Raw genomic sequence first — 17,790 nt, forward strand, 5'->3', positions numbered from 1 at the left:
CTTCATCCCCTGATTAGTGACAGAAAAGCATGACATGATACCCAACGTCCTCAACTTATTAGTAGCAGCAGTGCTTGAAATCTCAGTGTCACTAATCCATCTACTATAATAACACAATGCCGAGTGCTGCAGATCAACTTATTAGCACAACGAAGTGGAGTTTATGGGAAATTAATATGTAGAGTATCAGATCAAGAGGTGAACTCCCCGAAAACAGAGAAGAGAGTTCCTTGTATAGAAATGAAAACTCAAATGAAGCTCAAATTACAACCAAACTGAAATGAAATGCAAATGCAAAATTACAATCAAACTAAAATGAAATGAAAAGATCAACATCACTGAAAATTTACCACGCCGCGTCATTGATTTTCTCCCATGTCTTAATCTTGATAAATGAAGTTTCATTATTGTAGTATATTTTATTACACATCAACGTTTACAGAGAAAATCAAGAAAGAGAAGTGATAGAAGATTGAGAAGGAGTAGGACAATTTATAAACAAATTTCACGCTAACAATCTTTTTGCATCTATTGCTCATGACAAATGCATATATATAACAAAAAAAAAAAAAAGGGGGATTAACCACTTGTTATAATTTGATTTACATGAAGTACCAATTTTTTATGATAAATGACACTTCACTTGCCTGGTACTTTACATGATGTCAAGCTCCTCCCTCTTAATATTATAATGACATAAAACTCCCCTCATGTGCATCAAACATATATGCCAAGTTAATTCATTTTGTTAAGATCTGAATCTGATAAATGAATGACGATCAGTTTATTCCCATCTCACATACAGCTTTAAAGGGGCATTTCTCCAATCTCTCTAACTTTCATTTCCACCATTATAATAAGTGAAGTTGTTCTTTGAGATAGCATCAAAGACAATAATGTTGAAACAAGTTCTTTTGGGTTTGGCAACTATGCATTTATTATTCAAAGACAATAATGTTGAAAATTTTACTTTAAGAATCAACAGATATTAAGGAACAACTATGCATTTATTATTAAAAAAATATTACATTTTTTAAGAAAAAAATAAAAAATAAAAATATTATTGAACAGAGTATTCATTTTTCATTTAATCTAAAATTGGATTTACATCAGGAGATTATGGTGATACTAAAAGAGCACCTCGTTTGAATAGAGACATTCCAAGCCCACCTCAAGCAAAACAAGCCATGGCCGTGTTTCCACCAGCTTCACCTCTTACGGTATTTCTCAATGCTCATATGAGTTGGTGCACCAGAACTCAGTTTTGGCCTGCAACAATGGGAAGGCTGTGTTGGGAATTGGGATGTAGCAGCGGCTGTGCAGAAACAGAGAAGTTGCTGCTAAGGTGGCGGCGGCAGCAGCAGCACCAACAACAATGAATGCTGATCACCAAAAAAAAGGGATGGTGGGAAAATGCAGTGGTTACTGGTTCTAGTCAAGATTAGTGAGACATGGTGTGTAGTTTGTCTACCACGCTGGAACAGGAGGCTAGAGCCGCCATGGACAGTGAAAGGGCACCCAGCCACCCACCCACCCTACTGCCCATGTTTTATGAGTAAAAGAAGAAGCTAGCTAATAGAAGGTTGTCAGTCCCTCAAGCACAAGGGAACTGTACTTAATTTGGGAAAGCTTTATCCACAGCATGAATCAAGATCTTGGTTTTTTTAAATTTTATGTTTGAGGCAACAATAATTCTGCAGAAATGTCAACAGATCCGAGGGCGAGCAAAGAGACGGGGAATCAGAATAATGAGGAGATCATTGGAGTTGGATTTGGTTCTTCAGGTTTTAGGCCTAGAGGAGGAAGAGATGATGTCGGCTCCAATATGAGCAGCTTTTACGGTAGTCGATTGAACCCAGGAGCCGAAATACGTGGGAAAGATCCGACCACGATCCATACAGGGCAAACCTTTTTCTCCTTACGCCTCCTCTTCTTCTTCTTCTTCGATATGGGTGAGATTTCTCCGGCTGTCTTTGATCTTGAGCCTTTTGTTCTTCAATATGATATGGGTGAGATTTCTCCGATTGTCGACTTTTCGTCTTAGGGTTTCGCCAAATTTTCGATCTCTTTCTGTTTTACTTATCAGCTTTTGATTTTCTAGCTGTCGTTCACTTTAGTTTCTATTAATCACTCGAAGCGATCTCACTCACTCTCACATGGAACTCATCTCTCACTCACTCACTCACTCTCTCATGGCCAACTGATCAAGGTAATAGTTTAGTGAACGTGAAGATTTGATATTTGGGGTGAACAAGGGGCGCTTGGATTTCAACTACCTACATAGAGAGTCTAGTAATAATTTGAGCAATATTCGTAAGTAAGTAGACCTCTAAAAAGGTCTTTATTACAAGAATTCCAAATACACCAGCAAAGGATGACGAAATGAAATCAACTGTTTGTAAATCTACATATTATTAAGAATTTTTCATGAATAAGTTTCATCCAATCAAATAATGAAGAACTTAGAAATTTTGTGATGTCTATTCCAAGAGGGGAGAGACTCCAACGTTGTTTCACATATTCACAATAAAAAATTCATGATTGATTGATTCGACATTCAATACACATATCAAACTATATAGTGGGGTTGGTAACGTTGTCTATAAAATGATGAGTTCAACTGCCATGGCTTCATATGAAACTCTCCAAAGAAAGTTGTCTAGTAATTGAGAGTGTGGGCATCCTCCAAATATGTCTCAAATTAGTGGATGTGGAAGAGCGGAATGCTACACTAGTTTGGTTAATTTTCAACTCAAGCTCAAAGTAGAGAGAGTTCAATAGAGATAATCATCTATTTCTGAATTTTGAAGGTATCTCCCTCTATTTCTCCCATGCACATCAAAGCATTGCACTGAAAAAAGAGAAAATCCTAACCTCTAAACTCTTCTTGCAAAATTACAATAGCAGCGAAGATCAATGAACCACTGGATTCACACTAGAAATGGAATTCGGCACACATCAAAGCACTGCACCTGGAGGTTGATCCGTTGGAGAGTTTCAAAAATCATGAATTTTTATAAAATGACAATGAACTAAGGGGAAGACGGTGAAGCAAAAACAATGGCACATCGTCCATCCATATCCATGGGAGGGTTTCTGCAACATCAATTTTTAAATTTCAATGAAACTCAAGTGGAAAAGGCAGTGAAACAAAAGTAAATGGAAGCAGAAGAAGTTTGGAGAGAAAACAGTAATGGAGGTGGCAGAGAAAATTGTTATACAGAAAAATGGCATCAAATCAAAGAAACCGACGTTCGTTTCATACCAAACTGCTAAAAATCACTTAAAACTAATAACGCTTGGCGCATCAAATTTAATAAATCAAATAAACCATTCAACATTTCATGATCACAGAGTAAAGAAAAATACCAAGATCATAAAGAGAGATCGGTAAAATCATGCTTAAATTGGACTTAAAAAGAACTTGACCGAGTTTTAAAGATTTAATCTAAGAAATAAAAAGGCATTCAACATTTGATATCGTGAGCATATCAAAAACATTTGATAGTTCCTAAAATTACAGTAACTAGCATTAAACACAGAGATCAAAAACACATAAACAGAGATCGAATTTCATAAATAACTGCTTCTGAACAACTAAAATACATTTACAAAATCGAAAACAAAGACAAAAAGTAAGAAGATATCGAAAAATGCAAATTGGAAATACTGCTACTTTATTAATTTATTTTAAATAAGAGATTTTGTAGCTCATCAAATCCTGAAAAACCAAAACCCAGAAAATATGAAATTTACCACGCCCCATCAAAGATTTTCTCCCATGTCTTAATCTTGATAAATGAAGTTTCATCATCGTATTTTATTTTATTAAACATCAACATTTACAGAGAAAATCGAAAAAGAGAAGTGATTGAAGATTGAGAAGGCGTAGGACAATTTATAAACAAATTTCACGCTAACAATCTTTTTGCATCTATTGCTCATGACAAATGCATACAATAGAAGAAAGAGGGATTAACCACTTGTTATCATTTGATTTACATGAAGTACCAATTTTTTTAGGATAAATGACACTTTACTTGCCTATCAATCATTTGATCTCAACCACAAGAACAATCTCCTGGCTCTCCATCTGTGGTGTTGGCTTAAATATGCTGCATTCGATGTTCACAACCATTCTTTTTAACAGGGTCAATAGCTATTGAATGACCATTTTAACTTAATGCCAGAAGTAATCAATTGGAGTTTGGAACATATATAGGAAGCCAGAAGAAAAAGAAATGGAAAGAATATGACAATTAGGCAAAAGGGTCTCATCTCTCCCCCATCAAATCTTCTTTCTCATGGCTTAAACAACAAGCCTGAAACTTTCTACTACCCATCTCACATACAGCTCTAAAGGATGAGCATTTCTCCAACCTCTCTTCCTTTCATCTCCACCATTATAATAAGTAAAGTTGTTCTTTGAGATAGCATCAAAGACAATAATTAATGCTGAAACAAGTTCTTTCTTTTGGGTTTGGCAAAAATCATAGAAAAAAAACCCACACAAGAACTTAGGAGATGAATATAACATGATTAGAGCATATCATGAATCTATATATATGTTAGAGATGAATTGGTAGAGACTCAATTATGATTGAAAACAGTCAAATCCTTGGTTTGCATCTTACATAATCTTCTCTTCTCCATTGTCATATTTCTTTCTTGGTGGAAAAGATAATAATTAGTGAACCACATTTAAGAGCATACAGGGACCTTAATCATATATTGATAGATAGCTCCTTTAAACTTCAGGTGGTCCTAAATCAGATTTATGCCAAGGTATCACATAAGTAGACTAGGGTATAATTATTTATATCCAATGAAAAATCTAACAGAACACATGAGCTAGAGCATCCTACCTAGTCTCTTGAAGTCTCTTTTGGCTTATAATAATATGATAAAGAAAAAGATTTCATACAATTATATGTTTCTTCTTCTCATACATTCTTTGTGCCTAAATAATTTATGAGGCATCTTAATTGCTCAGCCTTTTTATCTATTGACGTATAAGATACATTTGTTTTGTTAACGTGTTTCACTATTTTCATCATCTATTTAATATTCTTGTAATCAATGCATATAAAGTGGATTATGAGTCGTGAAAATGATTAAAAGAGAAAAAACTTTGTCATAGAAGAATTCCTTGATTAGTAATGATCGGCACCTCCTGTGAAGAAGAGGTAAAATTTTGTATGTTTTTTAAACGACGAAGAAATTAGATGGAATAAAAGTTTTTTCTTTTTCATGATTTCCCACTATTTCTATTTCTAGGGTTCACATGAAAGGAATCTGAAATGCCAAAAGGTACTAGATGTGAGATGTGGGGTCTAGTTCTCATTAAACTAGACTTTATATTTGATTTTGGTGCAATTCATTTCATTTAGGTGAAGTAGAGCATATGTGACATGATTTCTTTTTATGGTGGATAATTACTCTTTTCTTTTTTTAAAAGTTAAAGTAGATTATATTAATAAATAGGGAGGGACCAAGTTAGGGTCCATTTTACATTCCAGTAGAGAGAGAGGTGTGGTGGCCAAAGAAAGAAAGATTTATTTATCTATTTAGCTGTGAATTAACTCTGAAGGTAAAAATGGAAGAAAAAAATGACATTATGACATGATAATAAGAATCACTGGATTATATATTCGAATATTCAGATGACCACTAGCCAAAATCTCAGGGGTGAACTCCAAGGAATTTCAAATGATAAAAATCCAAGTGGGATGTAAATGTAAGTCAAGTTATAATAAAACATAGTAAATCGATTTGGATTGATGTTTATAGTACAATTCTATCACCAATTTCTTTTGGGCTTTTCACATTCATCATTCCTTTTATATGCACAAAAAATCATATTTACAAGTAAAAAGACTTTATTCCAAGTATGTTCTTGTAATTCTTTTGAAAGTGTGAATTCCGTGCCAAAGACTTCTCCATAAACAGAGTTAGAGAAGATAGTTTTTCTATACATTCTTACTTCAATAATTTTTTGTTAAGAAATTGTTTTAATGCCTTTATCTTTAAGTTACAATTAAGATCCACCCTTGGTTAGCTCATCTTCCTCTATTGATCTGTTTTGGGTTTAAGTGTCTTGTATTTTATAGTTACATATAATTTAATTGTATTTGTAATTAAAACAAGATTTCAGGTCAATTATCTGTAGAGCCAATTGAATTACTTTAAATTTTTTCACTATTATAAATATATTTTACTTGTATTCTTCTTCATTGTTGAGCATCTATCCCTAACAATCTGATTCCTTTAAAAAAGGAAAAAAACAACTTTGAGTGAGCCTTAATCACTAGCTTTTTACTGCACAAACGCTTGCAGCATATATCGATATCTTAACCAAGATTTCGATCTCAATTGTCCATTCCGTCAAAAGTATTTAAATCCACTTTCTCAAAACAGCAATCGAGATGTAAATCTCAGCAAAGATCTCGATCTCCACCGTAGGCTGGGCTTAATACTATTATAGTACAGGTGAAGCACCTCTGTTTCACTTTCAGCAAAGATCTCGATCTCCACCGTAGGCTGGGCTTAATACTATTATAGTACAGGTGAAGCACCTCTGTTTCACTTTCAAGTTCCAACGTTGTCGACCCTCCACATAAAAATTGCTTTTTTATTTTTTTACATCCTCATTAGATCCATTTGCTACAGTTTAGTGGTGCTATCTTCTTTCTACAAAAAGATTCTTGTGAGAAGAAGGAACTGATCTAATCAAAGAGAGGTTGGAACCAAGAACAACCCACAAAATTATACTTTTATTCATGTAATTATTAAGAAAGAAAAGTACCAATTAGCCTCAACATAATTTTTTCTACAGTTTTCCTCCATGGATTTATATTGCAAAGACTTTACATAACTGAACAGGCATTGGGGTTCTCATCACTGAAGATTTGAGGTGGGTAAGCATATTCCATGGCGTATCTGGGAATTGGGTAGTAATATAGGAACTCATTCTTCTTCAATTCCACTTTCATTGCCTCTTCCCCTGCTTCTGCTGCTCCTGCTGCTTCTCCTGCTTTTTCTCCTTCTCCTTCCTCTTTGGGCTTTGCGTCTCCTTTTTCTTCTTCTTTCTTCTCTTCCTTCTCTTCTTTTTTCTCTCCTCCTCCTCCTTTCTCTGCTTTCTCTTCCCCTTCGCTCTTCTTTTCTTCCTTATTCTCCTCTTTCTTCTCTGGCTCTTGCTTCACGATCTCAGCTCGCTTTCCTGTTCTCTTGTACACATACTCAACCAGCTTTGCTGGGTCGAATACACCCTTAACTGTTACGAGTGAGCTCTTCAAATCCGGATCAGCAGATTCCACCCCTGGAAAATTAAATTCCAAGATTTGATATTTATTCACAATCAAATCTGAAATTAATGATGAAATCTGTTTCTGAAGATTCTAAAACTGGGAACCAAGAAGATTTTTAAATCAATTTAAGTCGAACCCAGTTGGAATTCGACGAAAATAATCACGAAAAGAACTTACCTTTCATTTTCTGGATACGTTTTTTGATTTCCTGGGCGCAAGCTTCGCAGTGCATGTAAACCTTTAACACCACAATGATCACCTGAGGCTGCAAGGAAAGGAACCAAAGGAGAAGCGAAAATGGAAATGAACAAAAGTAAAAACAAAACAAAATGAGATTTTTAACATCGATGCAGACAGATCTGAAGCTCATTCATGACAATACCTCCTCTTTCTTCTCTTCTGTCTTAGCGTTCTTCTCTTCATCTTTCTTTGCATCCTCTTCTGGAGGTTTCGGTATTGGGGAGATTAGCTCAACCTGTCTATGACTCTTCCGTTGAACCCTGTCCAAAACCTTCAATGGATCAGCAGCAGCTTTTTTACCCTTCACAACCACCGTACGAGTCCTGCAATCAGTCTGAACATCTTCCACTCCTGAAAATCAGAAGAAACAGAGTATACATTGGATTGAGTTCACCAACCCAGCTACGCAAGGCAATGAATTCAGAGAAATTAAAATGGGTTTTCGGTTTCGATAATCAAACCTTCGAATCCTCTCAAGCTTCTCCTAACCTTCTTCGCACATCCCTCGCAATGCATGTAGACTCTGAGCACAATTTCTTCAGGTGGAGGTGGTGGTGGTGGCGGCTCCTTGGGCTCCTCTTTGGCATCCTCTGTTTTTGTCTCCTTATTCTCCTCCTTTGGTTTCTCATCCTTGGGCTCTTCTTTCTTCTCTTCTTCTGGTTTTTTCTCTTCTCCATCCTTCTTCTCTTCTACTTTCTTCTCATCAGGTTTCTTCTCCTCCTTGAAAAACAAAGAATGACATCAACAAGAACGCAGAAAGGAACAAAACGACACACCAAAATCAGAAATTTCAATCACAATTCACAAGAGCAACGGAAAAGAAATCTAATACCTCACCCATTTTCTATCTCTCCTCCCCTGTTGTTTTCTCCTTGCTTAGAATTGCAGACGCGATCTTTTGCAGAGAACAAAAGGAGTAGAATGCGAAAGATAAGCATGAGCTATATGCTGAGGGCGCTTTCTTTCTTTCTATGTCTGTCTCACGCGAAATCTCTCTTTTTGGCCAGTTACTTCATTTCAGGGACCGTCAGATGTGGATCTTTCCCTTGATTATGGTGGTGATGCCGTAGATTTGGCGGAGTTTACGACTTAAGAAACAGTTGACGCCTCGAACGATGGGCTGCATGGGACGTTTTAGGCCTTTGGACTCATCTGTACACTTGGGCGAAGTTCTATAGAAAGGTCAAGCCCATAGCTGACTCTTTTCGTGTTATTTTGTTTTATTAAAAAAAAAAAAACGAAAAATGAGATCCACACCTACTAACGCCTAATGCCAACCCAGCATAGACTTTCAAGATTTTTTATATTAATGTAATCTTCTTCTTTTTTTTCATTAATCTCTAATTAATGCCATCCTAAGATAATCTTCTTAGATTTTTATCCACTAATTTTATTTGGTAATTATCGTCAATGAAGGAAGCACACAAGTTTTATGTGGTCCAGTTATAATTACATTTACAATTTATTATAATCATCCACAAATATAACATGATAATGATATCTTTTATTTTTGGTGAATTGAACGAGTATAGTTTTTGGCGGAGAAGTGAACCTTTGATGTGGCAAAGGTTTCGTGAATACATCTGCTAGTTAGTTTATCTTTCTTAATCAATTTATATCCTAGATGTAAACTTTGAATTAGACCAAAACCTAATGAAGTTGTTCAACAGAAAGCTAGTACCAATGTCAAAACTAAATCCTACTAAGTCACAACTAATAAAAGAAAATATATAAGCCTTAAAGACTCAAAAAGTTTCCTGAATATACAAGGGCGGACCTATGAAGGGGCTGGATGCCATGGCCCTCGGGATTTTTAAAAAATAATATTAAATTTTTTTTTTATATAATTTTTATATAAATTTTCTTAATTTTTTTAATGTTTTTTTTCTCTTCTTACATGTGAAATTTCACTATTTGGCCTCCAAATATTAAGAACAATTTTCAAAGGTAAAATAATGAATATAAATGTCATTCCTAATTAAAAACTACCTCCTCAATCCCTATTTATTCTCTCCTTTTTCTCTTTCATATTTTCTTTCTATAAACGTGTGGGTTAAGGAAATTTTTGGAAAAAAATCTTATTAGATATTCAAATTTTCATTCCTAATTAAAAACTAATTCCTCAATTTCTAGTTATTCTCTCCCATGTCCTCTCTCATAGACTCCACAATTAGGTACTCTTTCTCTTTTTCAATTTATTTATCGTTTCTCTCTTTTTCTTTTTTGTTATTCTTTTTATTTGCTTTTATATTCTCCGTTTCTTTATTTCTTCTCCAATTTTTGTTATTTAATTTTGTATTGTGATTTGTGAATAAAATGTTTATAATTAGTAAAGTAATTAACTACCATTGGTTTGCATCTCCTACCTCAAAAAAAATTTGGTTAAATCTCCTGCCAAAGAAAATTTTTGGCTTGCATCTAATTTTTTAGGGTTGAAGTCATATGTATATAACTTTTTTAATTTATCTATATTTTTTTCATAAAAAAATTATCATTATCAATAGTTTAATTTTTTTTAAAAATATATGTGGGTCTATTCGTTAATATAATAAAATAATTTAGAGGTAAGACTCTCAATGGGTCTTATAAGGGTCCACAAAATATGTGTGGCAAACAAGCATTAGTGCTTCTCCAACGGGCTTTCATTCTTCAGCCCCCTCACTATTGAATCTTGGGTCCACCCCTGTGAATATACCTGCTAGTTAGTTTATCTTTCTTAATCAATTGGATTTAGACTAAAACCTAATGAATTTGTTCCACAGAAAGCCAGTGACAATGTCAAAACTAAATCGTACTAAGTCACAACTAATTTTCTTTTGGGTTTGTGTTGAGAAAAAACAGAGCATCAACACACATACAAAGCAAGACTTTATGTGATTCACTTGAAGGTTATGTCCTCAGTGCTAAGTAAATGTGGTGTTTCTCTATGAAGAAAAAGAATGAACAATATTACAACCTAAAAAAGAAAATAGTTATCCCTTGTTAAATTTTAGACATGTGAACAGGAAATTAAATTTGTGATGTGTACCTGTTGTGATAAAATATCAATGTAATGTAAGTTGACATATTAATGAGAGTTGTTGGTTGGGCAAAATTAAGGACTTTAAATTTCTCCCATTAAGTGTTTAATTAAAGTTAAAAATTCAATCTATAATAAATTAATTTACTTTGCATAAACTTCTCTATGGTTGTTCATGCAAATTCTTCTCCACACTGGAATTAAGGGAAAAGCTTAGCCACAATTATATTAGCAATCCAATTGATCACCATCCATCGTTGTTCTACTAGAGTTCAAATTTTTACTCTTTCAAAAAAGGTCATTTTCTTAATCTGTTTCTAGAGAAGGGATGGGTGCACCTCACTGAGTTATCAAAGTGTTTTTCTTAGAATGGTTACCATTATCTCCAATAGCTTGACTGGGTAATTCTTTCCTCTTTTCAATTAAGTCAACAAGAGCTATGACCTTACCTTTTGTTTGGTTTTCATTCTTGGATTCTCATAATGTTCAAGTTCAAACTAACTCAAATCCAAAAGACACTAATATATCTGTTGCTATCCATAGCCATGCATCAGCTTATGAGATTGATAAATGTGTATTACAGATTCGACCATGCTTTACAGATTTATAGATAGACCCTATTACAATGTGTGGTTCAAAAGCGTCAAGGGAGCACGTTGTTCTCCATGACTGACAGAAAAAATGAATGAGATTCGAGGGGAAGGTGAATTGAGTTTGACAAATGTATACATCTAAGGACCCATTTTAAGCCTCTCTATTTAACAAATCCGAATCAGAAACCATTTTTATTATAGGTTAAGCCTGAATTAATTGGTGCATTAGGCTTATTTGAATTTTGCCATCCTTACTTTCAATGAAGACTTAATCAATCCGGAATCTCAGCTTTTAATGTGGAAGTCACAAATTCAGTGAGGGTGTTGTTTGATTTGATTAATTAAGGTCCTTGTCTTCAAAAGGACTAGTAAAATATGCTTACAAATCTCAAGGAAAATTATATCACATCATTGTCAAATCCAGATTATAAATATTCTTTGGTGGTGCAGCTCATTAGGTCACTGTGATTATATATCGATGCATGTCATTTCCTGTAAAATCTTGTCAAACCATCCATCAAATTCTCGACAGAGAGAAACTGAGAGTCTGAGAGAGTCCCTTTGCTCGAAGAATCTAATAATGACTGTCAAATGCCAATTGAAATCTCTAGTTTCAAATGATTCCTTTAAAGAAACTAAGCTAAAGATTCAATGAAATCATTGAGCATCTATTTGGATTGTAGGATCACCAAACCCACAACAGATCTGATCGATGCCCAACAGACGGAAAGAGTGAAAGGTAATTATCCTCACCAATTTGGATTCTGAATTGTCTAAACAAGTTGAGATTAGAAGCTCAAACTGGACTCAATAGATTAGATTCTTTGTATTACTTTGTTACATATATGAAGATGAAACATTGTTGGGTTTTGTTCATCAAATACATGAATAGTAGAGATTGGAGAGTTTGGCTGGCTTCCTCGATCTTGAATTGATTTCATGAGAATGAGAAGCAAAAGTTTTCAACCATAGGGGAAAATGAGTTTTTATATAATGTTGCTGCAAAGTTTTGTTCTACAGCACACAAACAAGTGAACTTGTAAAAAACTTGCTTGACTGGATGGGTAATTGGTATGATTCTCCAAAATGTACTTGTCCATTGGTGTGTGAGTGTGTGTATGGGTATCTATAGTTTTTGGAAGATGTTATTTTGATTGAGTTCAATCCGAACTCTATAATTGATGTTGTACATTTTTAGGAGGAAATGATTAAATCTCATCCACTTAAGGTCAAACTTAACTTGTTTTGTGACTGTTGAGGTCGGAGAGCAAGTTATGTTTCTTGACTTGATTAGGATTCCTCACCTCTATCTTTAAGGAGGTTAGTTGTTACTGATCACTCCTTTGTTTGATCCTGATTTTATTAGAACTTAGTTGAACCGAATTGGACCAGGTCGGTCTCTATCAACTCGCTCCAACGGATTTTGCCATTATCATATAATAAACAAAGATGGGGATGTTTTAGGGGGGGGAAACCGCCCCCCCCCCCCAATTAATTTAATTAAAAAGGTAAGAAATTTGTTGCTACAAACATTTTGACAGGTGAGGTTAATGTGAAAAATCAATTGTTTATGGTTTGTTTGGCTTTGGAAAATTGACAGATGAGTCTCGTCCGCTAGATTTCCTTCCCCGCATTGGAAAAGAAGACCCAATCTATTATTTATTCCATTTCAAAGATTGAAAATTTAGGTCATTCACTTTCACTGTAGTTGTAATGTCATTAGAAATCCATTATTAGATAGAAAATGTGGGCCTGGACTCTTTTTCTGATAACTATGTGGGCCTCAACTCACTTCTTCTTCTCTCTTTTTCCAAGTTAACTACATTCACAGTTAATAAGGATCGGTAGTGATGAGTGTGGATCATCTTCATTGATGGAGAGCACTCTGTGCTGCCTTGACCGCATTACAGTCACAAATTATGTGAGGTCTACAAATAAAAAAATAATATAACATTAAAAAAAATCCCATCACCTAACCCTGTGGGTCCCCCTGTAATTCGTAGTCAACAGCTGTTGGCCACTTGACCCATTGGGAGAGACGATCGAGAATCTTTATTGATGCCCCTAAACTTAGTAATTGCTAATTCGTGTCATATCGGTCCCTAACACCGATAAGGATTGTTTGGAATTGGCAGGTATAGAGCATAATTTCGTAACGGAACAACATTATCGGACTTGTCTGATGCCGTTCCAACCTCTGGAGCAACTCCCAATAACATTGCAAGTCATTGTACGGTCTGGTCTGTCTGGGCTGGGCCATGACCAGCTGGGGTTGGCCCAAAAGCTAGACACGGGCACAAAGTGGCCCAACAAGAAGGACGATGGGTTGATATTGGGCCAAACATTGGACCTGCACTTGTCTCTCATAAGAAGCCAAGCTAAGAGCCCATATGGTTACATGCTTTGAATAGGCTTTGTGCCTGGGAATCATGTGGCAGTGCCCTCCCTAATCGCTAGTCAGCTAGTGCAGGACAAGACCTTTCCCATATCAATCCAGATCCGATCCTCTAGTCATCAAACTCTATTATTCCTCATGTCACTCCACCACATGCTAGAAGGGTTTGAGCTTCATTCCAATGAGCTTTGGGACCTCAAAATTTCAGTCAAGATTTCAGTCAAGATTGAAATCTTGATTGTTGATTGGTTCACGGTCTAGATTGAAATCTCGATCCAACAGTCTCTTAATTCCTAAATGATCTTGTGCATTTAATGAGCAGGACTGAAGCAAGATTCCATTAAAAGCTGGCCTACTTGAAAATTATTGGGTCTCACATTTAATTCAATTTGTTAGCATTTATAGGTGGGTCCCACCAATATTATATGATAAAGAAGCGTGAGAAGAGCACAAACTTGTATGAAGAAAATTCAAAATCCTAGATCCATTGCTTGACAGGTCATCACCGGCCACTTTAAGTTGCCATTTGGCATTTCTAGGTTCAACCAACTTCAAACTCAAACACCAAACCATATAGTTCAATGAATTGCATACTTCTGGAGTTAGCTAGGTTTTGGTGTGTCTGGGTGGTGCTTGTGATGCCCATTGTTGGAGAACTCCATCGAATCTCCGCCATACAAAAAGATAAGATAGTTTGATCCAGATGAAAAAATCAATTATTTCACTTAAAGTTGGTATAATCTGTATTTATTTCACTTAAAAAGTTGGTCTATACTGTATTATACTCTTTTATACGAATGAGCTGTGATGGTAGCCACGTGGTGTTAGATCCACACATCACCCTACCAAGATTCCATGTTTTTATGTGAATTGTACACCTTCTGCCCATCTAGCATGCTAGATACTGGATAGGGAGAAGCACGGGGAGAGAAAACAGCGGTTGCCACTACACGTGTCACTTCATGTCTTGTGGTTCAAAATTCCAATAGGTACACGTGTCATCTTCTTCCTTCTCGTTCTGCTCAGCGCGACGCTTGGCGGTTATTCTATTTTCGCCTCCCTATCCTTTCCACTTCTCTTTCTCTTCTTTACCTGCTTCGAACCTTAGAAGAAAAAAAGTTTTCAGAGAATCGGATTTACCACGAAAATTTTCCATCTCCAACTCCAACAAATCAAAGTTCTAGTAATTGCTCCACAATCAATAATCGATTTGCAACTATTCTCAAATTAGGTCATTATCGTCAATAGTCGTCGGTGAAAGAGTTGCAGAGATGTCGGGAATATCACTTGCAGTAGCTCCACGGACGGAGCCCAACCAGACCAAAACTTCCACCGCCGACCAAATCAAACGACAGAAAGCAATGGTGGGAGGATCGATGGGATCGCTACGCCTGATCGAGCTGCAACTCGTAGCTTTCATCATGGTCTTCTCCGTCAGCGGTCTCGTTCCTCTGCTTGATCTGGTTTATCCAGCATTCGTTTCGCTTTACATTCTTGCCCTTTCGCGTCTGGTCTTCCCGTCCCACCATCCCCATGGGAAGACTTCGACAATGTCGCAGGAGATCCTCCATGAAGGAGGCTTCTTCTTCAGGTTGTTATCGATCTTGCATTTTTGGTAGATCTCTTGTTGTAATCTTCTACTAATTTTCAGAAAAATCTAAACTTTAACACAGGTTGTATGTGGTGATGGGAACTACAATAGGGCTTTTCCTGCCATTGGCTTACGTTCTTGGTGGATTCGCCAGAGGTGATGACCATGCGGTTCGCTCTGCAACGCCTCATCTCTTCTTGCTTTCTTTCCAGATCCTCACTGAGAACATCATCGCCGGCTTGTCTCTGTTCTCACCCCCTGTCAGAGCTCTTGTTCCACTCCTCTATACGGCTCGCAGGATCTTCATCATCGCGGATTGGATCAAAGATGTTTGGCTCAACAAAACTTTACCTGCAAATGCTCAACCCAAGGTGCTAATAATGTCTTTGGATTTTGAGGTTTTTTTCCTTCTTCTTTTTCTTCTTAATTCATGAATTAATGACGCATTATTGTCTAATGTTTCAGGATTTGATATGGTTTTGGTTCGGAAGGGGTTTGGCATTGGCCAACTTTGCCTACTTTTCCATCAATATGTTCGTGTTCTTGATCCCAATGTTCCTTCCTAAAGCATTCGAAATGTATTTCAGCAACAGAAATGAAATCCGTTCCAAGATTGCAGAGGATAAACAAGCGGTGAATCACAACAACAAATCTTCAGACCAGATTAGTACTCCTCCATCAAAGAAATCTAACTGATGGGCGAGACTGCATGTTCATGAAATTGTTGTATAGGATCCACTCTATAACTAATTTCTTTCCACTGATCTGTGTTATTCTGTTAAGCTATTTTCTCTTTAAATGTAAGGCTCAAGTGTAGCCTTAAAAATTGAAGCTAAAGAATTTCATCCCATACCTTGAAGCCTTGATCAGTGAGTATATAACTACAACACTAGTATTTTAGTTTTGTTTAACTACCTGAACCGGGAGGTTTGTTTTGTCTGTTTTGTTTTAGTATGAAATTCATGGGTGTTTGAGAAAAAGATAGTCTAGCTCGAAATTTCTATCATGGCTCACAAATAAAAATTTTTGGGTGGTGCGTGCGCTGCAAAGGGCAGTGAACCTCAATATTTCAATCTCAACCGTCTATTTTCAAAAGTGGCTTTTATATTTTTTGAAATGGATGGTCAAGATCGAGATCTTGATCGTTCGTAGTACAGAGCTGTACAATAATTGTGCAGCATTAAAGTCCAGCTCCTTTACAAAACCCAATAATGTAAATGATAGTTAATGGATGACTACAGTCAAATTTCATTAGATCTGTTTTTAAATGATTTTTTATTTTTTTTATTTTTGCACAAAGGGGCTTTATTAAGTTAGGGACGAGAAGATATTAATATGCCTTAGCAAGCATTGAGCCTACGGCCTCTTCTCTAAGAGATATTGGTTTCACTACTAGAACAGCTCACGTTAGCTTAAATGGTGTTTATTAACATCATACAAAACACCAAAATGAAATGTCTACTAAAAAAAAATTTCAAGGAGCTCAACCCGGTAGTAGAGGATGTTAAAAATGAAGAGTTTGTATTATTTTCTCGTCTAGGAAAATAATGTGTTCTCCTGATGTTTTTTTATCACACAATAGTGTTAGATATATCATAAATAAGACTTCTTATGAATTTTACGTGGACTCTACTATTATTGTGTGGAGGGAAAAGCATTGTTTTTCTTGACGGGGAGGTGATCCGAATTCAGAATTGAGAGCATTTTATTGATAATGGAGGGTCTTCTTCTTCATGCCACTGACGAGAGTAATACATCATGCGTCCAAGTAGTTTTCTGTTGCTAAAAATTCAAAAGAAGAAAAAAAATTATTAGCTATAGAAAGGGAAATGGAGCATGAAAACATGGCAAATGTGGAAGCCATTTATTTCTCTTATTTTTGCTGGTAACTATTTCATTTTAGAGATTTTTTTTTTGGCACTGTTTCTTTATGAATGTAGAAGCAGGTCTGTGAGATTTCCAGATAGCAGTTTTTGGGTTAGAGTTATTAACGATTCTGAAATCTTACCAAGATGACAAAGAAGAGCAGACAAATTGTGTAATCACATCGCATCTACTTTCTATCAATTTTTCCAACTGGGGCCATAACTTATGTCTGTTGCTTGTTGGAGGAAATGCACTTTGGACTCGAATTCATCCTATGAAAGATTGGGTTCGATTCTAATGTCTATCACATCATTTGTTTTGGTTACAGAGAACTAAGCTATCGATTACTTTGATTACATAAGTTTCTTTTTCTGTTTCTGGGTTGTTTGGTAGTATTTGGATGGATGATTTCCTACTTGTTGTTAAGCTCGGAAGGTATTATTCCTTGTTTGTTCCTCCATTATATGTTTTTCCTCTCCATTATCAAGAGGCCCAGAAAGATTGATTTAAGTTTATTTCTTTGGTTTGGCTAGAATCAATTAATCAGACACCCAGGACTGAGATGATTACTGACCAACTTGATTTGGAACATCCACCCTAGTCTCTCAAATAATTATATGTAGATTATTATGAGATGTACTGCAATAACACCTTTAATTTGATGTTTTTTGGAATTTATTGTCTGTTGTTCCTTTAAGGGTAAGATATTTCTATTCAAATTACTTATGATGATAACAAAGATAAACAACCCACTCTAACTCATATGCATTTATTGAATA

The 17,790-nt window shown here is 35.8% G+C and overlaps 2 protein-coding genes across 2 annotated transcripts; one reads left to right on the plus strand and one right to left on the minus strand.

Moving 5' to 3' along the window:
* Positions 1-6,741: 6,741 nt before the first annotated feature.
* Positions 6,742-8,506, minus strand: FP3 (farnesylated protein 3). The gene is made up of 5 exons (XM_089166118.1): positions 8,380-8,506; positions 8,009-8,267; positions 7,690-7,898; positions 7,485-7,572; positions 6,742-7,318 (listed from the first exon to the last, which is right to left on the minus strand). Exons 1-5 carry the CDS (start codon positions 8,386-8,388, stop codon positions 6,867-6,869), a joined length of 1,017 nt encoding a protein of 338 aa, XP_089022244.1. The 5' UTR covers positions 8,389-8,506; the 3' UTR covers positions 6,742-6,866.
* Positions 8,507-14,633: 6,127 nt separating this feature from the next.
* On the plus strand, positions 14,634-15,962 carry LOC149006285 (uncharacterized). Its single transcript, XM_089167288.1, has 3 exons — positions 14,634-15,145; positions 15,228-15,516; positions 15,611-15,962. Exons 1-3 carry the CDS (start codon positions 14,826-14,828, stop codon positions 15,839-15,841), a joined length of 840 nt encoding a protein of 279 aa, XP_089023414.1. The 5' UTR covers positions 14,634-14,825; the 3' UTR covers positions 15,842-15,962.
* The last annotated feature ends 1,828 nt before the right edge of the window (positions 15,963-17,790 follow it).

Source organism: Hakea prostrata, chromosome 8, assembly GCF_041222555.1.
Source record: "Hakea prostrata isolate BN-2017 chromosome 8, UWA_Hpros_2, whole genome shotgun sequence".
In the NCBI taxonomy this organism is placed as follows: domain Eukaryota; kingdom Viridiplantae; phylum Streptophyta; class Magnoliopsida; order Proteales; family Proteaceae; genus Hakea; species Hakea prostrata.

Coding starts and splice junctions, on each gene's coding strand:
- FP3 (XM_089166118.1), bottom strand. Junction 7,899..8,008: donor AAGCTTGAGAGGATTCGAAG/GTTTGATTATCG, acceptor TCTGATTTTCAG/GAGTGGAAGATGTTCAGACT. Junction 7,319..7,484: donor ACGTATCCAGAAAATGAAAG/GTAAGTTCTTTT, acceptor TTAATTTTCCAG/GGGTGGAATCTGCTGATCCG.
- LOC149006285 (XM_089167288.1), top strand. CDS start 14,826: ATGTCGGGAATATCACTTGCAGTAGCTCCACGGACGGAGCCCAACCAG. Junction 15,146..15,227: donor GAAGGAGGCTTCTTCTTCAG/GTTGTTATCGAT, acceptor ACTTTAACACAG/GTTGTATGTGGTGATGGGAA. Junction 15,517..15,610: donor CTGCAAATGCTCAACCCAAG/GTGCTAATAATG, acceptor CTAATGTTTCAG/GATTTGATATGGTTTTGGTT.